Source organism: Andrena cerasifolii, chromosome 8 (genome assembly GCF_050908995.1).
Source record: "Andrena cerasifolii isolate SP2316 chromosome 8, iyAndCera1_principal, whole genome shotgun sequence".
NCBI classification, from domain to species: Eukaryota; Metazoa; Arthropoda; class Insecta; order Hymenoptera; family Andrenidae; genus Andrena; species Andrena cerasifolii.
In genome coordinates, this window is record NC_135125.1 from 5544989 (window position 1) to 5572629 (window position 27641).

The following is a 27641-nucleotide window of genomic DNA, read 5'->3' on the forward strand; positions in this document are numbered from 1 at the left end:
GCCATTGCAAATTATCGCCGATTCACAATAATCTGCATTCTCAGTAGTAATCATAATAATATAATTTACCCCTTGAATTTATTTGCTCTTCTTCGTGATTATAAATTAAGGAACCCAACTGCATAAAACTTCCAACAAAACATTAATAGAAATTACAAAACAAACTACAGATATTTACTACAAAATATAAATTTGCCAGTCTCATTTAAGCATGGAATGCTTGACCCGCTCATGATAACCGGGATGATTTTTAAGCGCCATTGAAATTCCCCTAATTTATTAGCCACAATTGAAATCATGAATTACCGTAGTTTCGTAAGAAATACAAAGGGTCCCTTTCAAAATTTCACAGAATTAAGTTAGCCACGGACAAAGGGCGCTGGAAACGTTGTATACTTTACGAGCACCCCGCTCAGATGTCAAATATTCTGCTTGCAGGTTGCGGCAGCATAGCACCAAAATCTACATGGGGTAAGATCGCAACCATGGGTTACGCCAGCCTCGGGATCCCTTTAACCCTGGTCTACTTGTCGAGTGCTGGAGGTCTGTTATCTAGGTGCGCCAGAGGTGTTTTTACTCGAGCTCTTTGTTGCTGCCTTTGCTCAAACTGCGGCTATTGTTGCTACGATGAAAGACGAATGGAGGTGAGTAGATAAATACAAGGTACTATAAAAACTACGCTGCGACAAGCGTTAATAAATGTAAGCTGAAAGATTGATATGGACGACTCCCGACTACACTGCATTCAAACTTTGCATCTTCTACTTGTAATATAATTCCACGAAGGAATTAAGAAGACTTATTAACTCATTACGAAATTACCAATCGCTATCTAAAAAAATGTGATTTTTTCAAAATTTGGAGCTAATGTGTAGGAATATATATATATATATGTATATTCTACTTATTGTAATGATATGCAATTATCATATAAATATAGAATCTTTGTAAAAAATATGGAACATTTGATCAGAATCGATTCTATATGCTATTATAATGGAAAAAGATCGTATACACTTGTAGTGCTTTAATACGAATTAATTATTACTCAGATGTTTATTTAACAACGCGTTAATTGATATGGTACATGCATGATGGAGCTCTAACTAATCTTACGTTGGTTCAAATCTGTTATTTAAATATTAAAAATTGTCAAAAAATCACAATCGATAATCTACAATTATGGTCCATTTTTCTTAACTTGCAGATTTGAAAGATACAAATGTAGACAAAGAGATACTTGCGAATGTATTGTACGTGTCCAGTTTTATCATTATAATGAGTAGAATATACTTCTGATGCTTGGACCTTTATGTTATAAGTAACACTTGAAAAGTTTCTGACAAATAGGAATTAAATCTGACTACGAAGCAAATAAAAAATGGCTCTTCTTCCCCGCGCATAAATTCATCACAGTGCATACTGCTGCATTGTCCTGAAAAGAAATACATTCTTACCCAGTGGCGGACTGGCCAGGGTGTCTGCTTGCCCGATGTTGAAAAATATGTTGAAAATGTTAATAACCTTTTAGTAGCTTGAACATACATATAATAAAAGTTTCAATATTATTACTGTATGCAACTAAAATTTTCGGTGTATTACTATTTTAATAAAAAAATTAATAAAATCATTTTTCAAGCATACTTTGTATTTAAGAATATAATAAATAACTCTGAGAAAACAATTCTGATTCGAGTTACGCGCAATATACATTTATTTCACAGAAATAATTGTATCTTCTGAACGTTTTATTTATTTCTTATAAAAATTAAATAATAATCTTACAGTTGTCGGTCCCTTTGTCCCCTGGCAACTAATATTTTGGGACCCAGTCCGCCACTGTCCTTACCGCATAATAAAAGTTGACTGTCTGTACATTTAATAATTCTAAAACGCCCATTTCTATATTTCAACGACACACTGTTTTTTCTCGCTTTCAAATCTTTTAAATTCCCGTCACTTGTCCCCTCTTCGATCAAGTAATTAGACGACTACTCCCGATACTCGTTCCCCCTGAAAAGAAGTGTAGTCAGCCGCGCCACATCAATCTTGTCGGGGCACATTTTTGAAAACGACCCCCCAAGTAACGGGCGAGAGTAGTGGAAAATGGTTTTCTTCGTAAATCGATCTTAAAAATTGCTTTTAAATTGGCACGGATACAGGAGAAAGAGAGACGGATGAGGAAGAAAAGGCAACAGGAGGAGCTGGTGCAGCAGCAGCAGCAATTGCAGCTGCAGGAGCCCTTTTACGTCCGCGCGAACGCGTCAACGTTCACGAGCACAGTGGAAATTAAGGCCAGCCCGAAGGACGAAGTGTCGAGTCTTGGCTCCGGTGACAGGCCCAACGTTACTATACTCGCACCGATCAGCATTTGTCTGGGCGCAATGCTGTGCTACATTGTGGCAGGTGCTTTCACTCTGCACAAGTTAGACGGCTGGTCCTTTGTAGGTACGTGTAACAGAGGCGCGGAAACTCCCGCGGAACAATTTCCACCCTCTCAAAAGTGCATCGCATGTGATTTATTAACCGCCAAATGATGCCCGTCGAAAAAATAACAGATGATCAGAATTGGCAAACGCCTACCTCCGCTGATGCTTGTGCTACGCTTTTAACAGTTGAAGATGTTTTCGAGATATTAAATTGGAAAGCCTCTTCAATTTTTTTTGAAAATATTGCGGATAACTTATTCGCGCTTTAAGAGAGGGTTTTGGTTCGTGGATGTTGAGAATGAAAGACTTTTTTTATTTCTTAGAGTGCATATGTTGATAGGCGATTTTCTCAAAACCGCGCTTCTCGAATTGGCGAAACAAATATCTCGCGAATAAATAAACCCACCAACCTGGTCCTTCCATTTTTTTAAAAAATTGGACGATGAACCTAGGTCCCTCTAAAAATGTACAAATCCAATATATTTCCTACAAACAATACCTCTGACTTTAATTAAAGTGCAGCTGTTTTATTCGCGCTTTGTGCTGGACTGCAGTTCATCCTTCAATAAAAACTATTTATATTTGAAAAATGAAACGTTCAGGTAGGTCGGTTTACTTCTTCGAGACATATCTACCTCATCAATTTTACAGTTAAATAACCCAGTTCGATAAAATTTGACTTTTTTCGGACTCGTCACATTTAATAGCCGTTTTTATTGGTTTTCGTGCGCTGAAAACGAATCCGCAAACCGTTTGTCGCCGTCATCCTCAATTTTTGAGAAATTCCATTTTGAAATAAACTGCAAATTTTCAACTTTGAACATCTTTTGTGTCGAAACTGTTATAGTTATTCGGTTGTTTGTTCCGTCAAATTATTTTGTAAGATAGTGTATTATGAACATTTAAATATGTTTGAACAACGATCAAAGGGAAAGTAACACACGAAATGCACCCATTTTTACAGATACCTTTCAATTTATTTCCAAAGCTAAGGATCCAGGAGAAAATCTGAATCTCACGCGCGTTAAGCGATTGTGTTCGCTGAGTGGCAGTGGCTCGCGTCGCCGTTGACTACCACTGTCGGCGCCGCACGTTTTGCCAAACTCTTTCGTTTCTGTATTGAAAACAAAAGGTGTTTTACCACATCTGTTGATGGTTTCCGGAGGAAAATTGTCAGCTGCATCGCGTGGAGTAGTCATATTTTCTCTTAGACCCTTAGTTTTGGAGATAAATTGAAAGATATCTTAAAAAATGCGTGCATTTCGGGTACCCTTTTCCTTTCATCTTTATTAATCATATTTAAATGTTCATAATGCAATAATAACTTATATCGTTGTATTCTCAAGGGTTGATAAAATAATTTGACGGAAAAGCAACCGAATAACTACTACCATTTCGACGCAAGAGATGTTCAAAGTTGAAAATTCGCAGTTTTTCTCAAAATCGAATATCTCAAAAACTGAGGGTGCTGTCGACAAACTAGATGGCCGTCGAACTGTGTAATTGATAAAGAATACATGCTGTATTTTATGAATATAATTAGAAAATATTACATGTATCGCTCAGCTAAGCTTCCTGTTTCGTCTCCAACCACAGATGCAAGCTACTTCTGCTTCATGAGCCTGAGCACGATCGGGTTCGGCGACATGGTTCCCGGTTCCTATCCCCGCCAGAGTCTTTACGAGTCGCGGAACGTGACCATTTGGTTCTGCTCCTGCTACATAATGTCCGGAATGGCCCTGACGGCGATGTGCTTCAACATCCTCCACGACGAGATCGTCCACAGGCTGAGCCATCAGGTGGAGAAGTCGGAGCCGGTGAAAGCCAGCCCGAGCGTGGACGAGCTGTCGACGGACCCCTTTGCGCTGACCTCGTGACAATTTCCGTCTGGCAACCTGTGCCACAGGAACGGCACTGATGAGAATGACATATGCGGAACAGAGCCGCCTACCAGCCTGTTCGCCCATGAGAACGAAATCAATATCCTAAAGGACTCTTTCAATCAGGTGGACGTCACTAGGGACTGCAAGCCGATCCTCAAGCTCGAAGATCACGTACCGTCGATTCCTGGTGTTTACATGTTGCCGAAGGTCGACGAGGAGGCTGAGGAGAACACCGAAATGTAAAACTCTCTCCCCTCGCAGTGGAGCGAGCGCGATTGATTTTAAGGTAACGAAGTGAAGGGCAACCCGGTGAATAGACACGTTCGAGGACGCACCCGCGGAACAGTACAACGTTCTCGATCGATAGGCACAGGCGAACGCAGCCGTGCACGTTAAGAATAGAGAAGTTAATCGTTCTAGCACAGTGGCATAGTGTGCGCTGCGGCGAATCACGAGGGAACACTGTGAGGCCGTTTCGTTGGCTTCATCGTCGAGGGTAGTGAGCGACAATTTTTAGTGTGTCCTTTCACAAATTGCCCTCTTCTCGAGACGGAGCTATCCGCTTTAGAACATTCGACGAACTGTTTCGTTTGGAGAGATTCCTCTAACGAACCGGCGTGCATGTCAGCGGTCGACGGACTGTTTTCCTGTAGAGTCTTCGAGGTTCAACCCTAAACCGCACAAATTAAAATCTAGACGGGAGCATTCTCACTGGACGCGAGAGGTGCAGGATCTTCAAAGAAAGTACGCATTCGAGCAACGACTGATAATAGGTGGAATGTCGTTTCCGAGGCTAACGAAGCGGAACTTTTCAATTTCCCGCGCAACTTTCACCGCGAACGACGATCGAGTATTTAAATCGCAACTCCTCTGCGAGCAAACTGTGAACACCGAATTTTTAGAAAACTATTTTCCAACCGATCCTCTATTACTTCTGCGCCCCCTTCGGATGGTTTGCCGCAGAGAATTTTCGAATTAATTGTTATCGAATTATTTCTCAACTTTCGATCTAAAAAAAGCTATCAAGCATTTGTAGTGGAGCATTGCTCGTATACGTCTGCCTTCTAATATAAAACACTTTATTATTTAGAATAATACACATCATTAAAAGCAACCATCAACAGGTAGTTTGATTGTTTAGTAGAGGAACCGAAGAAGTTATGCAAAAGGAACACAGCCTAATTTCGCGATAGCGCGCTCATTATTGTCACACTTGACGAAGTCAGTAATGGCACCACGCAAGTTCTCAGTAAGACGTCTTCAAGATACACAAAGTGTCTCCTAAATGTTCTAGGAATTTCCTGGACTTCCCGCAGACGTTCCTATGTTAATCCAAGACTACTCTTAATGAACGTTCTCTCTGTATTTCTAGAATATGAGGTCTGTGCTTTCATCCAGACTGTTGTCGAATGTGAACACAAGTAATGACAAGGAGAATTACTCTGTAGATGATGCGTATAAAATAACAGTGTTTGCACACGACTTTAAAGAAAGGGAAACATATTTACGAGTATAATCTACAGTTTCTAATAACAAGAAGACAAAATTACGAACATTTTCAAGGTCTCCTTTTATACGTTTCAATAATTTTTTTTCAAACAGAGAGGTAAAAGAAATAAAAGAAGTTCGATGAATAGTTTGGTTTCAATTGGGACTCGGAGATGACATTCTAACTTACGATAAGACCGGCTCAATGTTTCTACATGCCTACTAACAATTAGATAGAGACTTGTAACAGTATGTATACTTCCACATTTAAGCACTCGCGAGGTAAACACATTCTTGTCTATAACACAACAGAAACGATTTTTGCGTCTAGTTTGTAAGATGGACCGTCTACAAAGCATGTGTATACACCGTTCTTTTTCGTGTTAAGCTCGTCGATAAATTATCCACATGCTAACAATTTCTCAAAGCGCAAAAATTAGTATACCGTCGAATTGAAACGATACATTTTTAATACACGAATATCGATAAGTACGTTTTATAAGAAGCGAACGTTCCCGGGGGGAGGAAATTAAGTAAGTTTTTTATACTTGTGATCGGTGAATTTACAAATCTTTTAACGCGACATTAACTTTTATACACGCCCACTTTTATTCTGGATTTCTACCTGGAGAGTTTTTATATTTCACCAAGCTTCCGACGATTGTTTATGCAGGCTTTGCAGACCACATAAAACATTCGACGATGAACAATCGTCAGTCACGATAGTGCGAGCGATTATTCCCCGTGTGTACACCCTGCAACACCCCATCGACTAGACGCCGAAATCAATGAAACAAAAATCACATTCAAATTCTGTGCTCAAGAACAATAACTAAAGTACTGTTACGGATAAGCACTAATCTTTAAGAGTGTTGCATATAAAAATATCCACACTGTTTAATATCGGTATTCGTGATAGAATATGAGATTATGGGGTGCGAAGTGTATAGCTGTGAGTTAACTGTAAAAATATCATCATCGTCGGTGCGGAGCAGGCTTTACGAACAATGCGAAATTATCAACTCACCATTTTTGCCATAAAAACATTATTTCGCGTACACAGTTCTTTAGTTTCCTTTAATTATTCGATTTATTCGTCTTATTGCTACAGTGCATTGAAATCCATACAGATATTCAACCGCACACACCATTATTTATATAAACATACGTATGACCATTCCCACAATATCTACTAAATTATTTAAAATCAAATAAACAACGCACCCTTATATTTACGGTGCGCACGTCTACTCCACGATAATTGAGGACCTGCAGCAATAGGGGTGCGGCACGATTTTTGACAGTTTTTAAATTATGACGTGAAATATATGTGAAAGAAAATTCGTTTGGTCCACGTTTCATGCAAATCCGATGACAAATGAGCGATTTATGGAAAATTTCGAAAAATTGCTCCAGATTTGAAAAGTTGGCCAAAAGTAAAAATAAAATATCAACTCAATAACTACTACTTATCGTGCAAAAATATATATTTTTCAATTAGTGTTCTCTTTTTAATGTTAAGTCAAAGCAATAATGTTATAAACAGTTTTTTTCTAATTTACTCGAAGTTGGTAAAGATGGACCTACACCCCTCTTACTGCAAGGGCCTCAATTGTCCACTCCAGGAGTGTCGAACTTCCCCACTCCGAGAGCCGCACGAGTCGGGCCCCCGGTCAGCCGGTTCCCCCACTTATTTTTCTCCAGGCGTTGCACGAGACCCGGCAGGAGGGGAGAGTGCGGCAGCCGGAGGAGAAATTCATCAGAATGAAATAGGCGTGGAGGGGGCCGTTCTCCTACGGCTCTACGGAGCAGGCGAAGAGTAGAGGGAGCCACTGCGGCTCGCGAGCCGCTAGTTCGACACCCCTGGTCTACTCATTAATTATATTTCTCAGCAATGAATTATTTTCCATTTCACACAGGATCTGTTGAAACACTACGTAGCTACCCTTTAAAAATCTCTGAAATTGATTTCCCACGTTCAAGGGTGGACAGCTTGCGGCGCGAAACCCTAACGAAAATCAAATTCGCGTTCAGCCTGCTCTGTGCGACCGACGAAAAAGCCGCGTGCAGTAGCGACCTAAAGAAGTGTCCCTTTTTCTGTTTCTTGTAACATATCATAAGATATAAGCGAATCAAATGCTAAGATCCTTTCACGTGAAAAGCAAAAGGAGGAATTGTATGCCGTTCCAATTTCGGGGACGAGCGCCGCCGAACCGCAGGTCTCGGTTGCGCAGCAAACAGGCGGGCGAGTTTCGCGTGGTGGTGTCTAATGACAATCGATATTAGCTTGAGCAGTCGCTGGAGTTATCGTTATCACTCGATTGGTGATTCGATGGAGGGTCGTGGCCGTTAACCAAGGACAAACTTTACGCTCGCACCAGACCATGCGACCATCGATCCAACCTAGCTGACCGAGCAAACTTCCCCGCGCTCGTTCGTTTCATATCGAGAGGGCATACGCGCACCTCCAACGCCCACGCTTCAGCAATTTGCCGAGCAGAACCACTTGCCATTTTTCTCTGATTCTTATAACGATTCGACGCTTCGGCTGCAGATACTCAGACGCATCGAGGATTATATTGTGTTCAAAGATTCAGCGGAAGAAAGTGGTCGTAAAGCGACGTCAGATAAAATGGGTATCGATTACGACCCCTTTTACGCAACATTTCGTCAAATTTGGCGAGTGAAGGAACATTTCTCAGAGGAATCTGCTTCAGGTCTTACAGTCAATAAAATCGCGAAACTGCGGATGGTTCGATGGGTAAGAGATAAGGATTTATACGACGTACATAATTTGATAGCAAAAGGCAAAGAGTATGTGACATTTCTGCGCATAGAAATTCTGATGGGTTGACCAAAAATGACCAATGCCACTTGTGGACCTGCTTCGCGGATATTGTATAGGGTGTTCAAAAAGCGATGGTCACTGCTTTCAGGGGTGAACCTACACCTCTGCATCGGTGCAGATTTTTGAAAAAGTTCGCTGCAAAATTTTTCGTAACATCGAAAATTAATGGTAATTCTTTTTTCTTTACATCAACGTATTCTGCTCGCTGAAAGGAGAAATGGTCTAAAAGGGACTATATGTCGCAAACGTTGATAAAGTTGATTAAATTTTAGCATGGATGAAGTGATCTATGCATTCGATGAAACCATTTTTCACGTTTTTTATGGTTCGTTTTAGACTCTTTCTCCTTTCAGCGAGGAGAATATGTTGATGTAAAGAAAAAAAGTTACCGTTCAATGTTATAAATAATTTCGCAGCATATTTTTTTGACAAATCTCCACTGATACAGAAGCGTAGATTCACCCCTGAAAGCAGTGGCCACCACTTTTTTAACACCCTGCACGTACAATTACAGTTTTCTTTCTCCTTGTCGTCGAAATTTGAAAATGTTTCGACTCTCTATTTCTCATCCTGGCATTACGGAAATTTGTAGAAAGTAATTTGCCATTTGACAAATCCGTATACAAGACGTAATATAACTGATGAAGAAAAACCATTTCTGCGCGGAATGGGCGTATAATGTTATCCTTGGTTCCAATGCGAATTCCCATCACAGAAACTCCTATCACGATGTTTCTTATTTTATAAGATTTTCTTTCCGCGCGTCTTCTGATCTCGCCTCCTTGCGTTCTGGTCTTGTCTCTTATCCCCCAGGGAAATATGTATAACCGTGTTCAAAGCGTTCGTCAGCGGCCGCGGAAGTTTAGCGCAACAATTTTGCAAGAATAACGCCCAAGCGGGATTCTGATTGGTAGTTTCTTGTTCCACGGGCAGGAGAAAACCTCCACCCTCTATCTATCAATTTTATTAAGTTCATCATTCTATTTCGCTGGTAAAAAAAAGTCAATTATATTATCAGACAATAGTGTTCCACCATGACACAAGACTTACGGCAGAGTTGGGTTTGGATTAAGTAAATAAAAAATTATTTAAATAACGGATTGGGTAAAAGTTACTTTAACTTTAGATTATTTGACGAATAAAGTTAATTCGTTTATTCGTCGAGTGTTTCAACTTCAGCATATAGTAAATTTTCTAACTTTAATTGTAACTTTAACTTTAATTGTAACTTTAACTTTAATTGTAACTTTAACTTTAATTGTAACTTTAACTTTAATTGTAACTTTAACTTTAATTGTAACTTTAACATTAATTGTAACTTTAACTTTAATTGTAACTTTAACTTTAATTGTAACTTTGACTAATTGTAACTTTAACTGTAATTGTAACTTTAACTTTAATGGTAACTTCAACTTTAATGGTAACTTCAACTTTAATTGTAACTTTAACTTTAATTGTAACTTTAACTTTAATTGTAACTTTAACTTTAATTGTAACTAACTTTAACTTGAACTTTAACTTGAACTTTAACTTGAACTTTAACTTTAATTGTAACTTTAACATTAACTTTAATTTCAACTTCGACGTCGAACAAAGTTAAAGTTAATGTTAAAGTTACAGTTAAAGTTACAGTTAAAGTTACAGTTAAAGTTAAAGTTGAACCATATATTCAACGCCCAAGTTGAGACGCTCGACGAGTAAAAAAACCCACACATGACGAATAATTATTTTAACATTTTTCCATTATTCGACATTTTACATTCAAATATTATTTTATTTAAATAAAAATTTCGCCCATCTCTGACTCACGGTTAGACTTCTCGTGTCCATACGAATCAAAGAGAGCGACTAAAGTTAAAACCCCGAGAGACGTAATACAATACGTTTCGTTGCGTCAAAGAAAATGGCCACGGCTATCCGAGTTCCAAGAAATACGAAGCACAATCGCAGAAATAGAAGAAAACGTTTGTCGACTGCTCTAGCAAAGGATCGAGTGGTGCATTAGACGGGAAGGAAGTTTTGGAAAGGGTAGAAATAGTTTTGCGCTGATTCAATTTCCACAATTGTCGAATCGGCGGGATTTGCTTTCTGCCGTCCTTCCGTTGCAGCGAGTCCTATATGAAATTGCAGCGTAATGTAAACCGAGCGTATTCCAACACTTCTGATCGTGCGTAACTATGTCTTCGAGGACAACGGGGCAGGTAGGGGGTGGGGGTTGGGGAATGTTAACTGATATTTCATCACCGAACGGTAATCGTTATTAACGGGTCGTGAATGTAGACACTGATATCTGTAAGGGCGACGACGTTGCTGAACTTTTCTATAATTACCCCTGTATATAGCATTGAACGTTGTACGATAATAACGATAGTTAATACTTAATGTTAGAGAAGTGCTATCGAAACGTTAGGGCTGAATTTCTATTTTCACTCTCAATCACTATTTGTCGGGACAAGAGTTCTGAGGACTTGACACGCGGGTCGCGAGACAACAGGGGAAAGAAGCTGCGAGGTGGTAGCACGTTTAACGACGTGTCGCTGAAAGTTTCCCTTTGACCGATCGCCGCCGATCAACGCTCCGAAAGAACACTATCGTGCACTTTATAGAACTGTCTATATTATCTGTTCTACCGAATGTAAATCTTTGTACAGAGATATCGATGTGTTGCGTTAAGGGATGTTATTGCAACTTGAACGTTTCTTTACCGTTTATTGTTAACCCGTCTGCGTCACGCATGTAAATTCTATGACCTTCATTTGTAACGGCAAACCTGTATCGCCGAAAAACGACTGATCATATGTAATTTATCAGGTCATTCATAATTTCTCTTTTTTTTATTTTTTAATAAAAATCAATTTCCGGAATATTCCGCTACGAAGATATCGGCCAGTCGCTGCCCGCGGATTGTTCCCCGTTCGGTGATAGAGAGCAGACATTTTTCGCGGAATATTCCGCTTTGCGATGCGAACGGGTTAAAACGATCCTGCGGGAGATTTGTTAATTTCGTGTACGCGCTTATTCAACTGAAGGTATGGTGTGCATGTGCGTGTGTGTGATAAGTGTGTCAGATTAGCGATTTCCATTCTGTTCGGATTTGCAAGAACTAGGTGCAGTCGTTAGGGATCTGTAAACACTTGCCGGTGAATGAAAATACCGAAATTCTGAGGAAAATGGGAAATATCAGTAATTTGTTAAAATTATTTTCATTAGAAAATTGTGTTATATGAAGTTGATAGGAGATTAAGATTATGGTCTGCTTTCAAAATATTTTTACATTTCCTTTTGCTCAGTAGATGCATATGCAAAGACTTGTGTAAGCCTCCAACTACAAATAATTAATTTAAGGTTTCCTTATTCACTCGATCAGTGTGAGAAAATGTCTTGAAAATTTTAGCAAATTGTACATTTTCTTTAGACCCTCTTTCGCGGTAATTTTCTGAACTCGACTGCGCATTACCTTGCACAGTTCAAACAATGTAATCCTTCCCAATAAATAAAAACGAAGCAGAAGAAAAATTTCAACGACTGCTATGTTATGTTTCGAGTTGATCATATTTTAGAAATTACCATAGATGTATAAAGTGTTAGAAAATGTTCAAAAAATCCAGGAATTATATTACACTGAACATAAGTCGAAGAATCAACCAGATCCAGGTTCGAAGTTATATTTGATTTCAGTAAAATTAGTGACGGTTTTTCTTATTTAACAATTGTATTTAATTATCACTGTATTATAATTTTGTCAAGATCTTGTCAAAGTGGGTAATACATAGTTAAACTCTGAATTTGGCTAAAGTAGATATTAATCAACAAAAGTGGGTAAAAGACCTGACCATTTTTATTAATAATTATTTCTCGTTTCATACAGATTTATCATTTCCTTTCTGAATATTGTAACAGTAAAATGAACAAAATGAGAATCTAACTTCAGCTTTTTTACCACTAAAATCCTGCTTAATATCAGTCAAAAGTCAATGGATAATGTTGACGTTATCCTATTTTCCATTGATTTCGAACTTAACCCACTTCTATTGGCTAATGTCAAGTTTAGCGATTCAGCCTTTAACGATAGCAGAGACATGGGAAAGTACTTGGAAGAGCTTCTATAAGCATCAAAGTAAAAATATAGCAAATTTGGGCAATAACTTATTAAACAATTATTTAAATAACCGATCAAAAATAAAAGTTAGTTTAACTTTAGATTATTTGACGAATAAAGTTAATTTTTTTATTCATGAAATACAATTTTTGCCTATCTCCGAAATATAGTAAATTAACCTTTTATAACCTTAAATTAACCTTATATAAATACACCGCATTCAATTCAATCTTGCAAGGGTTGATTCGTAGACCTATGTTGACTAATTGCAAAGTTTTTCCACGAACTCTTCCCTTGCAATTATTAAATACCACAACTTGGCAAACATTTGACCAGCATTTTTTAACACTGTCGTAAATTTTGTTAGGTTATAATTAGCAAAGAAAATTTTAATCGAGAAATAAAGCGAACAATAATATTAGTGATCTATGATCTCTTCGCTCCGAGTTATAAATCGCGATGCGTAATCACATTAGCCCAGGGAGTCTAAGAAAATCGCAAAAACGTCTGCGAACGGACGGAAAGACGGTAATAAACATTCCCTGAAAACTTTGCGCGACGTCGTCTATCAAACGCAATGTTCCACGCTGGTTTGCGGCGAATTGTTATGCTGCGGGAATTAATCATGCTCAAAGTTTTGCGGTTCCGTTCACGAAGATCCCTTCTTTCGTTCGTTACCCCCTGCGTACACTCGGAATTGTGTTTCCCGTCGAAGGTTACCGCGCGCAGCAAACCTGCAGAACCGCTTTTCGCATATTTTATTCGACTGCTTGTATCAGCGCCCGACTTTTTCAACGGCGGTACACGAGAAGAAAAATTGCGAGAAAGGAAGCGTCTGTATAAAAGAGAAAGAGAGAAAGAGAATGGGTGAGTGAGAGAGCAATTGAATACCGCGGATCCATGACTCGAATCTGTGTCATGGGACAAATACAAGCATCAATTAATACTTTGTAAATAACTAAGAAAGTGAAGGATGTGGGAGTAAGTACATTCGACATCACTGTAAAATACACGGAAATCGAATTGCTGGGTATTGTACGTCTGTATAATCGTTTGTCGAACAATGTATCTTATATTACAGAATAATAAAACAAGAAAGAATTATCAGAATTTTGATGTTGCCTTGTAGTTCGATCTTTTGTTCGTAGAACTACCGCTTCCTCTCGTTTGATATTGTTAAACAGAAAGAAGTAGATAATTGACAGTTTTGTTAATATAAAGCTGTCGCTGGATCAAGCGATTACATTCCAGTGTTAGAACAAATACCTTACATTTTCTAAATATTAATTTTACATCTCCGGAATATTTATATTACAATTCTGAATATTTCACATTTCACGAATATTCACTTTACATTTTCCCAAATACTTCTTTTACGTTCTTGTATGTATATAATATTTGGATTCGACATTTTTCCATATTAAGAAGTGTGGCTAAAGAAAGATCTCTTTAATATTTGAAGAAAATATTTAACCAATATTTTGTACTACTAGGGAATACATGAAACTTGCTCTAATATTGAAGGAATGACACTTCCACTTGGTACAAAAATGTATTTATTGAAGTTATAAACGGAAATACAAAGATGTAAAGAATTCTAGTTGAATATAAATGCAATGCTCGCACGCCACGCTCGATCGGGTCCACTTTTATTGCGCACTCTGTCTTTCTTTTGTCCGATTGCTTGCCACGAATTTTACAACTGTCTTTAACGGTTATTCTCGCCGGACTGCCAAAGGTGACCACCGTTCACGTCGGTCCGCACCGGTTCGCGGCGGATTGGCGTCCTTCCCGGTTGCCATCCCGAGCGCGCGGCTTTTAAATCTATGTTCAAAATATCTACTCCTACGATATTAATTTCTGAAGAAGCTATTGATATAGTTGACGAAGAAATGAAGAAAAAAAGGGAATTTCGACGCGAAACTGGATAAGAGAAAGAAATGAAGAAGGTGGTTCCACGTTTTTTTTGCAACAATTGAAATTAAAGGATCCTTCCAAGTCATGAGATTGAGTGCAGAAATTTTGAAGAATTATTATCTTTAATTTAAATTAATGACAATGTTAAGAGATGCTTCACCAGCAAAATTAAAATTAGAAGTCACATTATCTTTCCTGAGTACTGGAAATAATTATAGAACCCTCACTCACTTATTTCTGATACCTAAATCTTCTATATCAAAAGAGGTCTGTCGCGAAATAAGTAGGGCATTAAAAGTCACCATCAAGGTTAGTTTAATCTGTTTATTATTAATCATTGAAATAAGCGTTTACAGTTTTTCACTTTGCGTTAAAAGTATGATGTAAATTATACTATCTATCATAATTTACATTATCTCTTTGATTGATTTCAGAATTCACATTGATACTTTACAAGAGCACAGAATTGTATCTGATATACTATCCATTCGCAAGATCGTTAACAGTCTGGTTAACTGACCACAGATTTTGCGTATTATTAATTTTCATATTGCGCCTACAGTTCAGGAATGCAAGACTGCTTGATACCACTTTTTCTAAATCGAATTTTAGCTGCTCTGGTTCAATTAATCGTAAGTATATTCAGTCATATTTCACCCCACACTCAAACGTCATCTGAGTACTCCAAATAATATACTGCGATATGATTTAGCTTTGATCCATTTTAGCTTATATATATGCTTTTTTCATTCTCGCGTTTTTTTGTTTTGTCGTTCTTATTTTATGTACCCAGCGTCATCAGCCTCAATGTTCTTATTGTTTTTATATACGTCTTATTGTTTTATACACTAAAGGGAATCTCTTCCCGTTTACAAACAATAAATAAAATAAAATAATTCAAATCGACAAATGTCAATGAATCATCACTGCTTTGGGTTGCTATGATCGATGCAGGTCATGTAATCGGCATTTTCTTATCACGCTTTGAATTTCATCTTGAGCTACGATACCTTGCTCGGTTGAAAGTTTTCTTAACTGTTTTGCGACGTGCTTCCCGAAGACATCGAATTCGTCTTCTTCTTCTACTTTGCATATTGTATCATCTTGGGGCAATTTCACGCTGCTGACTACTGATGATAGCTGTGACAGTTTCTTCTTTTTTGGCTTCGGTATAGGTGATTCTATTTCAGAACATATAGCAGAGGCTGCAGTGGCATTATTTAGTAATTCAGACTTGGTACAGCCGTTGTTCTGAAAATAAAATTATAATTTTTACTCACAGCTACCAAATACATCGCAAGAATGGGAACAAATCGGGGAAGGATTTCGTACCGGGTGGAATTTTCCTTTGTGCTATGAAGCTGTCGATGGAAAACATGTAAAAATTATCGGCTTTAAACAATATGGAAGTTGAAATAACAACTACAAAAAAGAGGACAGCATTGTTAATTTTTTTTACAAACTATTTTTTTGAACTGTGTACACGTAGCCCTAATAGGGATCCGTCCTACCCTCCCCCCCCCAATTTATTCTACGGAGAGCTGGACGCGTTCCCCTTACCTCCACGTACCCCTCAGGCGCCTAAAAGGCACGCGTATTTAGCTGAAATTGAAAGCCAATTTTCTCGAAAACGAAGCGCGATATTAAAAAATTGTATTCTATATTTTCGTCTTATTTTGGCCCATAGAATCACCCCCGTAGAGTTTTGACTATCAATAGTCACAAGTTGAAAAGTGAAATGCCTTATGTCGAAATAAGTTAACAGACATACTTAGTTGTTTTTTATTAATATCTCGGAAACTAATAAATTCCCGAAGCAACAATTTTAGATTTAGGGTCCACACCCCCCCCCCCACACTCTTCCCCTCAAACCTCATGTCGATCAGGCACTGGGGCCATTCGGAAGTATAGCCGATAATTGTATTGATTATAGGCCTGTGATAGCTAAAGTATGAAGCGAATGGCACGCACGATACATCTAGATTTCTGGCGAATGTAAGATCAATGTTAATTCCGTAATATTAATGACGAAGTCGAAATGGATCACACCGATGAATGTTGTTGTTTACACAGAAACGAATCGATTTTTCGGGCGAAAACGCGTCCACCGTAACCACGGCCTTTCTCGCTTTTTTCTTGCCGAAGGCGAGAGCGAGTCGGAGTGACTGTTAGCGGTCGGGGAACGGTGCAGGGCGAACGCAGTTGATGCTTTGTCTCGCTCTGTCTTTCGGGCGCGTGATATTCCGTCCTTTGCGTGCGCAACGGAGTATCAGGTATCCGAGGGACGGAGCGAGACAGAGTGTCAACACGTCGTCCGTTTCATGCCGTTCCTCGCTCGCGTTCGGCCAAATCTAGTTCTTAACGTTTAAATTCTGTACTTTTGCGGACCCCCTACCCACGCTCACGGCGGTTACGCCCTCGGTCCGAAGATAATCTCAGGTACGGACATCCTTTGTCTACTCGACGCATTATTTATTGTTTGAATGTTGCTTTTAGTTTTGAAGTTATAAGACGAAATATTATCTGCCATTTTCGTCACCCTTTTCGTATCGCTCGACTTTTCGTGCTTGTCCCCCAGTACTTTACCGATTTTAAAAACGTATTCGCATAAAAAATATTCAAACTCCGCTACAATGAAAGACACGTCCCATTAGTTACCCGTTACGTCCGATCTATGCATGCACTGCATTAGAGATGAAATTATAAAATAAGAAAACCAAAACAATAGATTCTGAGGTTAGCAGAACTTACACGTAATTGAATAAAAATTTAATTACTCGATTTATGATAGTAATGATACAGAAACAACTAGCGGCTAGCCTATTGTTTATCAACACCATGAATTTTAAAAAGAGCATTAAATACAGTATCAAATAAATGGTTTGCAAAAGCTTTTCACAACAAATATGGTTAAAAAATTGATGAAAGAAAAATTAAGTAAACGTAAAATATTTTAAATTGTCCATCGTTAAGAGGAAATAATTTTTCCTCATTTTTCGGCGAATATTGCATTGCGATATCTTTTATAGTTCAAAAGTTATACGAAAAAGGCCCCAAATTCTTCAACCCAGGCCGGGAAATTTCAAATAGCTCTTTACGACGTTAATTTGAAAGAGACCATTCTAAAATTTTCGAAGCTTGGACATCACTGCTGTCCAGCGGTCGCTGGCAGCCCTTCGAACGCCGGGCCGGTGAATGGTTGTAGTGGAATGCGTCCGTGAGGCGGTGTTGCCATTTTCGTCTGTTCGCGCGCGCGTTGCAGTTTTAACGGATGACCCTGTATGTACGTATGTTTGAGAGCGCAGAACCCAAAAACTACTGAACCGATTTCGATAAACGATATACCAGAAGAATCTTTGTTTCACTGGGGCTGTTATAGGCTATAGGAAAGTTCCAACATCCACGTGCAGAGAGCGCTACACGCACTTTTAAAATTAAATGATAAAGGAATGTCTAATTGATACCGTAACGGAACGCGGGAATTTTCCCATAAATAATAAAGGTGATTAAAAATTTACTTACGTGTGTTTTTCTTTTGACCACCACATTTTTTATAAAGGAATCCAGCTCTGTGAACCATTTTATTTTGGATTGGTATACTTTGCCACTAGCACTAGGTCTAGTTGATTTTTCAATCTTATCCAATTCTAAGTAGTAAGTAGATCGAATAGACTTTATTTTATGTTTAACATCTTCCACGCCAAAACCTTCAATTTCCATATATTCGCAAATGTTTTTCATCGCGGCTACGCGCATAGACTTCTTTTTATAATTTTCAGACGTGATGTCCCATAAGCACTGATGCTCTCTGTACAGTGTAACAAACTTGAAAGTTTGGTCCTCGTTTAATTTCTTCGCCATTTTTCATTAAAAACACAAACACGTTTACACTGTACTACGCTTCAGCCAGCACTGGACTGAGCCGTCTAGACCAGTCCAGCTACGCTGGAAATGCTGGAATGTTGTGTTCTCGATGGTGGGGCAGTGGCGGATTTAGAGGAGGGGGGAGGGTGGGGGCGCCCTCCCTCGAGAAAATCTTGAATTCGCCCCAGCGTCCTCCCACCCGAAAATCCCAAATCCGCCCCTGTGGTGGGGGACTGAAGTAGACTTTCGATCCAGTCGGTTCGACTAGATTACTTGCTCGTACTGTACTAGAATTGATTGAAACACTGTTTGCATTATTCCAGTACTGGGTTGGATCACTGGACTGGAATACTACTGGACCAATGTGAACTCATGTTCAAATTGATTTTTTTTAGGAATACGTAAAGAAATATGTTAATACAAAAGTAGTAGTAGCAAAGACGTGTGACTTAATGCTACTTACAAGTATTCTATGTGGGATTCAAACGAAAATATTACTTAGAATTTAATAATTCCATTACTGATCTACAGGGTGTCCGCGGGAAGACTGGACAGCTGGATATCTCCTAAAGTACTGGAGATAAAATTTTTTAAAAAATATGTAATTGAATGGTTCGAGGGGGCTAATTTATTAGCCGAGAAATTTTTTTTTTTCGATTATTATTTTAAAAGATACGATGGTCAAGTTCGGTTTTTCAAATGGAACTATTTTTTTTGAAGACCTGAGTTGATAGTGCGTTCCAAGACAAATTCAATAAGCTTTAATGTATACACTTTATTTCCACTGGTTTTTAAGATATTGCGCTTGCAAAATTACTGATTTTCACTGGAAGAAAACCCTCTGGAATAGGAAGGACCGGGGACGGTCTTACTGGTGCCACGGGCGGCATTGCCTGTTGAAACTGATACCTACCTGCCAAAGGTCTGGGTTAGGGATGGCAAGCCCAAAGGCTGGACAATTCTTTTCCTTCAGAAATGCTATTTAGGCAAGTACATCTGCGGTATCGAGAAGCGCATCGTTACTTTTATTTCGCACTTGCTTCTACGCTCGGATGGCCGGTTCATTTGGTTTCTGCTCTCAATGCCTCAAATATTCTAATATTACACTCTCATCCCTTTCAAGCTTCATATTCATTTTGTAACATTTCCTCATGAGATATTTATTTCCGAATGACAACATTTTACACTGATGCAAAGATTGCGAAGAGAAAAACAGATTTCCCGCAACGTTACAGAATATAACATAAAATAACGTACCTAGGTACCTATAAATTTCCTATTTCTTCACTTGATTTTGTTACACGCAGGCGTGCCCCAGCGGCGTCCCTTACTTAACCATGTTAAATTGCTGAGAAGGCAGGAACAGGCCCAAATTAAAGGAAGGCTAGGGGGGCTGCAGCCCCGGGCCCCACTTTCCAGGGAGGACCCGTTCTAAGCCTTCACTTCTAACCGATCAGCTCACTCTGTCTTCACTGGAAATGAATGTTGTATCAAATAAATTGTCTACGAGTTCCACAACTTCCAATTTTATGTTTTCAGTTTAAAATTTCATTGTTTAAACATCCTTTATGATACCTATTTAAATTTCTACTAATTTTTTAGAATTATATATTTTTAGACATATACGCAGTATCCCAATAGAAATTTTGTCATACGAGAATTGAAACTCGTTATTGTTTATTAGCCCCCCCCCCCCCGATTTTCAAGCACGTGGGCCCTCGAAAGTTTGATAGCCCCTGGCACCAAAAATCGTAATCCGGGCCTGGGCAGGGATACCTACATGGCCAAATTGAGCCATCCTTTCTTGTCGTCCCTTAAACAGCGGTTTTGCCATGCATTTTTTACCCTTTACCAGCTATAATCAGTCCTCTCGCATCGTGGCAGATTGGCTCCGTTTGCCTTTTTCTTTCACAACCAGTTAAAAAGCTCAATTAATCACTTTGAAGTTTTTTGCTACTTTTTCTTTCTTTAGACTCTTTAATCGAAACTACTTTCGTTTTCAGAAGCCCACCTGGATAGTATCTTCCGTTACATATATACTACAGTAAAAAAGAAAAATTGTACACTTTCGTAAAATGCTTAACAGTTATGCGATCGATAACCGTGGCGAAGTACAGGGTAATCATTTAATCTTGCAACCTGCGCTCGGGCGAACTGGTAAGGCGGCAACAGCGCCTAACGCACGCATTCGACTACAACAATGCACCGGCCCGGCGTTCGGAGAACTGCCAGCAGTAATGCCCGAGCTTCGAAACTTTTAGGATGGTCTCTTTCAAACTAACGACGCAAAGAGTTATTCGGAATTTCCCGGCCCGGGTTGCAGAATTTGGGGCCTCTTTCGTATAACTATTGAACTATAAAAGATATCGGAATGCAATCTGCATCGAAAAATGAGGAAAAATTATTCCCTCTTAATGATGGATAATTTAACATATTTTACGTTTACTTCATTTTTCTTTAATCAATTTTTAACCATAATTGTGGTGAAAAAGCTTTTGTAAACTGTTTATTTGATACTGTATTTAATGCTCTTTTTAAAATTCATAGTGTTGATAAACAATAGGCTAACCGCTAGTTGTTTCTGTATCATTACTTTCATAAATTGAGAAATTAAATTTTTATTCAATTGCGTGTTAGTTCTGCTAACCTCAGAATCTATTGTTCTGGTTTTCTTTTTTTATAATTTTATCTTTAATGCAGTGCATGCATAGATCGGACGTAACGGGTAACTAATGGGACGTGTCTTTTTATTTTAACGGTGTTTGAACTTTTTTCTAGAACTTTGTGTCTGAATGTTTTCACCTTTTAGCTTCTCAACGCCACGCCTATACCGGCTTCCGTTAATGTCATTTTTTGGAACGATGCACCATTATTGTGGCTTTTACGCAAGTGGTAAAAAATCTCTCCGTACAGGGTTATGGCGCTGCAGTCAACCCTGTTGTAGCTAAAAAATTTTAAATTGTAACGGGTACGAGACCAGTCGACATTGTTTTCGAACCTCACTTCAGTAATCTGGGGTGCGAGTGGTAAACCGATCATAAAATCAGAGCACGCGGCTCGCTTACCTGGGCCGGGAAATTCCCAATAGCTCTTTGCCACGTTAATTTGAAAGAGACCGACCATCCTAAAACTTTCGAAGCATGGGCATCACTGCTGTCCAGCGGTCGCTGGCAGCTCTCCGAACGCCGAGCCGATGCATGGTTGCCAGAATGCGTCCGTCAGGCGCTGTTGCCATTTTACCTGTTCGCCCGAGCGCAGGTTGGAAGATTAAATGATGACCCTGTACAGTTATACTTACGTTAGCTAATATGTGTTGTCCTTAATATAAATTATTTCCTGCTGTACATATATAGAGACTTTCTGTTGAAACAAACTTTACTTTAGCCAGCCCTTATATTATTAATTTGGTCCTAAAAACAGCGGAGTCATTCCACGCCGAATGGGTCACTTTTGACCCTTGATTTCAGGGATTTTTGTAACATTGAAATATAAAGCAGTCCATGTGAAATTTCGGCCGTTTCGAATTTATTTAAATAGTACAGGACGTTGAAGTTAATTGTTGTCCACTTTGGCGAAAATGGGCTGTATAAATGAATTTTTATTTTAAACTGAACAATTGTCTTTATAACACAAAATTCTAACAAATTGTTGTTTTGCAAATTTCTGTTTCAACGTAAAATCCTAAAGAAATATTACCGAAATTTCTTAACCCTTCTCTACGAAGTAACGTTTCTTCTAGAACAGTCAGTTTAAAATTCCTGTACTCTCCATTGGACAATGACATTTTTACGTAATAAATAATCGGAGATTATTATGAAGAAAATATCATTGTTTATTATTTCCAATATTTACATGATGCAAAAATGGCCTTTCAGAGTAAAAAAATTATTGAGAACGTACATGGTTGATAATTATAGAGTTAAAAATTCGTTTATAGTACCTGCTTTCACGAAATAGGTAAAAATTTGCGATCTTTGATACCCTGTGTTTTTTAAACAAATTCGAAACCAGTAAAATCATGACTTAAACCCCCCTTAATTTCAAGTGGATTACATCATATTTGAATTTTATCATAATCTCTGACATCGGGTGCAAGAAATGAGCCATTTGACATGGAATGACCCAGCGGTATATGTATCAGCATTCAATCACGACTCTATGTCCCAACAAATAATGTTTAATTGTTTATCAATAAAAACGTATGCTCATAACAAAATATTATATTGTGTCACCCTTATCTTATTAGAACCTTTTTACATTTATATATTCCAACAAAAAAAAATTTCAATATTCACATTTTTATTTTCTACACGCCTAGCAGTACTTTTTCCGATCCTAACAACTACAATGCGACAGCTTCATGAATACAACTCTTTAATTTCGCATTCCTACACAGACCACTGCGTTTACAAATGCATATGCATGCAAAAGTGTTAACATTGCATAAAATAATTATCTTCAGTCTCGTGTCGACAAAAAGGAATTCATAATATTAACAGTTGGTACTAATATCACACGAGTTCTCCCCATAGCCGCTCGCAAATAACAGAGGATTACTTATCGATGGCAAAAAAAAAGCGTCAGTTGATCTGCAATATTTGCGAAATCTCCAGCAGATAGCGCAGGTGTTTGATCAAGCCGGCGTACAGGAGAGACGGAAGAACATATGTTTAAGTAGTGGCGCATGCGCAATCACTGCTTCCGCGACGTACCTAGCCATCTTTCCAGTCAAGCAAAAGTGATTGTTTTCAGGTTTAGTCTTATTTAACGGAACTTTTATTAATGTCAGAGCCACAGTCCGCGCTTTTACTACGGAAACAATTAGCAGGTATCCAGTAAAAAGAGTATAAGTGCTAAGTGTGAACCGTGTCGTGTATTCGGGCCCGACGAAAAGCCGGAACCGTTTTCGTGCTCGATACTCGTGCGACTCATCATCGCCGTGTCTCGACCTTCGAAATTCGCCTTTGTGAACGCTCTTTCCCCCGTGATAACAGTTGTCGGGCTCCCCTGTAACCTTATCTGAGCGCCGGTTCAGCCTTTCGTTATCTCGCGGTAGTCCTGCGCTCGATTAGGGCGTGAAAATCAATACGGCTACGGAACCGTAGTGTGCCTCCCATGAATAACTTTAACCTAGCATTCAGTATCGCATTCACCCGTACCAATACCCTGGCCCGGTGCAGGCCGTCTCGCGGATCATTCTCACGCACGGCGCACGCCGTTTTCCCCTGTTACCGAAAATAATTACAGGCAACGTTATTTATAGCACCTCGCGCGTCACACACCGTGTACGACGCGTTTCGACTTGGAAAAAAAAAAATATATATATATATATATATAAGACAGAGAAAACCATGCCGTGCGACCATCGAAGGTCAGCCTCCTCGAGTCCATGCTCCTCTACCGCTTTTGACGCGAGATCGACACCGACATCGCCGATTCTCGAGAATTACTGTGATTTCCATCCTCCGCGAAACGTCATTGTTCGGCGACCAACGCTGTCGCGGCCTTTGCATCTCAATTTTACGTGGAATATCACACCAAGGCTGACTCACTGTCGTTAACTCGTGGGTGATGACGGTTATTTAGTATGGTTGAATTTTACCTAACCTATACACACCGAATAGCGCAAGTGTACCCCGGTTTTTTTTTCAAACGGCTCGCCCTGTGTTAACGGTCGTCTATTAATGTCTTCGTTACAAGTAGGTTGAAATCTAACGACTGTGTATGTGTTTAAACAGTTTCTGTGTTCTGTCACTGCACGATGTACAGCAGCAACACCTGAAATGTCTCGAGTACTCTTTCATATACGAAACAGTGTTACATAGAAAGACGAACGATTTCGGAAAAGACATTGTCCGGATTCTCCGTGGATCCGGATATATATATTTCAAGGTCGCCATAATTTCCGTTAAATGGAAGGTTTTTGTTCTTAGTATGATAGCTGGTACTCAGATTATTTCACACAAAATAATTTAAAAGGCTTCTAAAGTATCGCCGTGGATATCCAGATTTCATTACACTTGTGAGTCGCTCTCTCGTGTGCTACGACTGCCGGTACGTGCGCCTAAAAGCAGGGTTAAACACGTGTAACCATGGTCTGATTTTCTAGAGTTGAGATCTGAGGCGGGTGCCTCGAACGGAGTGTGGTTTAAGGAGGAATCAATAGTGGCAACGCCGCACGCAATCCGTAGCGTACCATTGGTTCCTCCTTAAACCACGCTCCGTCCGAAGCACCCGCCTCAGGTCTCAACTCACGAAAATCAGACTATAGGGAATTCAATCCTGGGATCCCCGCTGTTTTTTGGATTCCATTTTTATATTTTTCAGTTGTTCACAAAGTAATTTACGTTTCTAAAAATTCTCAGGATAAGTTATAACTTGATATATCAAATCCCGGGAGTTTTAGAATCCAAAAAGAGCCAGGATCCTGGGGTTGAATTCCCTGCGTGTAACGCACGCTACAGAACACCCTTGAAAGGATTGATTTTAATGCGTCGAAGCACGACGAGTTTAACTCTGTCTTAACGTAGCAGTGCGTACGATATATCCCGTAAGAATCATTATTTACGGTCTTCTCGACTTCGAAGCACTCGTCTGGCTATCGGACTAACAACTGAAGAATGGAACTCCCCATTAAAGATAATTAAGATGACTTTCAAATCATCTCCGCAGTTTGCCTGTGGAAACGTTATTCCCATCTTGTTATTGAGATTTTAATATCCACTCTATGTAGCTTTGAAGAGACAATATTGTTAGGCAAATATGCACAATGACGTTTATTCGGATTTACTTGTAACGAAGATCGTTCTGTTGTTTAAGAGAATGCTGCTTTATCTGTGCTTTTTTCTTTTCTGCAGAACTAAATAAAAACCCAGTAGAAGGGTTTTCGGCAGGCCTTATAGATGACAATGACATATATCAGTGGGAAGTACTCATTATTGGACCTCCAGACACGTTATAGTAAGAAGACGTTATAGTATAATAGGATTAGATCCTAAATCTCTGTGCCAGCGATTTCTGTACGTCTGCAAGCGATTTTACAAGTATCGTTTATGTTTTAGTGAAGGTGGGTTCTTCAAAGCACACTTAGAATTTCCAAAAGAATATCCACTTAGGCCGCCAAGAATGAAATTTATAACAGAAATATGGCATCCAAACAGTAAGTATTTTTCGATGATTCTGGTACACGCGCGACGGAGCAGAGTTGAAGATAAAAACGTTTATACTTGTAGTCGAGAAGAACGGTAATGTATGCATATCGATACTACATGAACCCGGAGATGACAAGTGGGGCTATGAGAAAGCATCAGAACGGTGGTTGCCAGTTCACACAGTTGAAACTATTCTGATAAGTGTTATTAGTATGCTTGCAGATCCTAATGATGAAAGTCCTGCTAATGTGGATGCTGCCGTAAGTATAATTTCGCCCGCTAATAGATCTGTGTTAATTAATGTATCGAGGTAACATTACTAACGGCGTTATTGTTGATGTACTGTAGAAAGAGTGGAGGGAAAGTTATTCGGAATTCAAGAGAAAGGTGGCGAGGTGCGTCAGAAAAAGCCAAGAAGAATGTTTGTAGGAGATGAATAAATATTCAACTGGAAAGACTTATTTAATTCTGGTAAGCTTTGCAGAATATCCGCGGCACGATAGCCGGTGTATTCTCGTTATGTAACGCCCCGCGATTTCTGTGCAGAGAAGCCGTAAGCACTGTAAGAAAGAAACTGATGCTCAGCATAAAGCTAATGAATAACAGTGCCACTAAAAACGGATAAAGCCTGACCCATCCTTATGCAAAGAGAGGGAAACGTAGTGTGTGTGAAAATAAAAGATAAGTTCACACATCTCTATCAAGTTTGTACCACCGCCACTGACGTACCATCCATTAATATGAAGAACATACGGGAAATACATGCAGCTCACCTTTTACATAATAAACAGCTAAAAAACTAATTTACACGTATACATAAAACGAAAAAAAATCATCTGTACGATTATTACCTTAATATCGATAGTTATGGACTTAACTTCCCTGTCCCTCCTGCTCAAAAGCTAGCCCCCACACTTTACACCCAGGATCCCTTAATTTAAAATGTTTACGTTTATCGTTGATCAATAATTCCTTAGTGTCGTTTCGTATTTTCTTACTTTCGTAAATATATATATATATATACACATATATATATAAATAAATTTTTGTAAAGTCAAGTACACGGTACGTATATACGCTACAATCGTTGAATGTAATGCCAGTAAAAAGGAAACAATGAAAATTAAATATATGTGAATCAACTGTGACACTGCAAGCAAACATAACGTCGATTAAGCTGTACAATCACGGCTATGTAAAGATATGTGAAATTTCCGCTGAACCGTAAGTTGCCAAAATAACGAATTCTAATTGAAGTGATAATAATACTAATAACGATATTATTACTAGAGATACATCATTAATTACAGCTAGTAAACTTAACGTAAGATTAGGTACACGCCATAAAGACTTTGTACACATTTTTGACCTGTGCCAGTTTGTGAAGTGATTGTTCAACCCTATTTAAACGATTCTTTCCTCTTGTATCGAAACTTGCGGTTCTGAGTCATCGATATGTTCAAATTTAAATGATTTTTTGTCCATCTACGTATAATTTCATATTGTCAATTAAATTCTACAATGCGAAGAAATGTTTATTATATCAAACCCGCTTTCGTATATTCAAGAGATATTACTTAACAAATACCACGCGATATGACGGAATATTTTCTAACGTCCATTATTGAAACAAGCAAATCACTTTTTATACTGTGATTTAATTATTTCTAGTTGTATTCTATTTAATAACGCTTTACTTTGAATAGACTAAACATAGTTAAATAAAATTTGTTTTACATCATAGATAAGATTTTTTTTTATTCCGGTATCATCAAGACCAAATGTGTTGCTCTCTATAAGCATCTTCATTACACAATTTTTCATATAGATAAGAATACTCTGCCCTGATTAATGTTCAAAACAGGCATATAAATATCCACCGAAGAAAATGCCCCTTCTTACAATTAGTGATCTTCTTTAATCTAATCCTGCAGGGGTTACGCACCTCTCGCGATTTCTCTC

At 38.7% G+C, this 27641-nt stretch overlaps 3 protein-coding genes and 1 long non-coding RNA gene across 7 annotated transcripts in view; 3 read left to right on the forward strand and 1 right to left on the reverse strand.

Annotated features, from left to right (window-relative positions):
* LOC143372226 (potassium channel subfamily K member 6) overlaps positions 1 to 4494 on the forward strand; it is a 118618-nt gene extending 114124 nt beyond the window's left edge. The window contains exons 3-5 of one of the 2 annotated variants that reach the window (XM_076818269.1): positions 439 to 644; positions 2163 to 2448; positions 4026 to 4494. In XM_076818269.1, coding sequence (XP_076674384.1) covers positions 439 to 644; positions 2163 to 2448; positions 4026 to 4306 — 773 coding nt within the window. In that variant the 3' untranslated portion in view covers positions 4307 to 4494. The remainder of the gene's footprint in view (positions 1 to 438; positions 645 to 2162; positions 2449 to 4025) is intronic. The other variant, XM_076818270.1, reaches the window with a different exon arrangement.
* A 4475-nt stretch (positions 4495 to 8969) lies between these two features.
* Positions 8970 to 13857, forward strand: LOC143372281 (uncharacterized). Its single transcript, XR_013086258.1, has 2 exons — positions 8970 to 9674; positions 9722 to 13857. It is a non-coding gene; the product is annotated as an uncharacterized LOC143372281 (long non-coding RNA).
* A 1230-nt stretch (positions 13858 to 15087) lies between these two features.
* Positions 15088 to 18583, reverse strand: LOC143372146 (uncharacterized). Its single transcript, XM_076818095.1, has 2 exons — positions 18187 to 18583; positions 15088 to 15915 (listed from the first exon to the last, which is right to left on the reverse strand). The coding sequence occupies exons 1-2, from the start codon at positions 18523 to 18525 to the stop codon at positions 15604 to 15606; spliced, it is 651 nt and encodes a 216-aa protein (XP_076674210.1). The 5' UTR covers positions 18526 to 18583; the 3' UTR covers positions 15088 to 15603.
* Positions 18584 to 23194: 4611 nt separating this feature from the next.
* On the forward strand, positions 23195 to 27427 carry Ube2g1 (ubiquitin-conjugating enzyme E2G 1). Of its 3 annotated transcripts, none has more exons than XM_076818718.1 (6): positions 23195 to 23356; positions 25386 to 25488; positions 25590 to 25687; positions 25761 to 25939; positions 26028 to 26150; positions 26226 to 27427. In XM_076818718.1, exons 1-5 carry the CDS (start codon positions 23311 to 23313, stop codon positions 26106 to 26108), a joined length of 507 nt encoding a protein of 168 aa, XP_076674833.1. In that variant the 5' UTR covers positions 23195 to 23310; the 3' UTR covers positions 26109 to 26150; positions 26226 to 27427. The 3 variants fall into 3 exon arrangements, with proteins under 3 accessions (XP_076674833.1, XP_076674835.1, XP_076674834.1); XM_076818720.1 differs by lacking the exon at positions 23195 to 23356 and adding an exon at positions 23974 to 24113; XM_076818719.1 differs by lacking the exon at positions 23195 to 23356 and adding an exon at positions 24093 to 24113 and having other exon boundaries at positions 25595 to 25687.
* Positions 27428 to 27641: the final 214 nt, after the last annotated feature.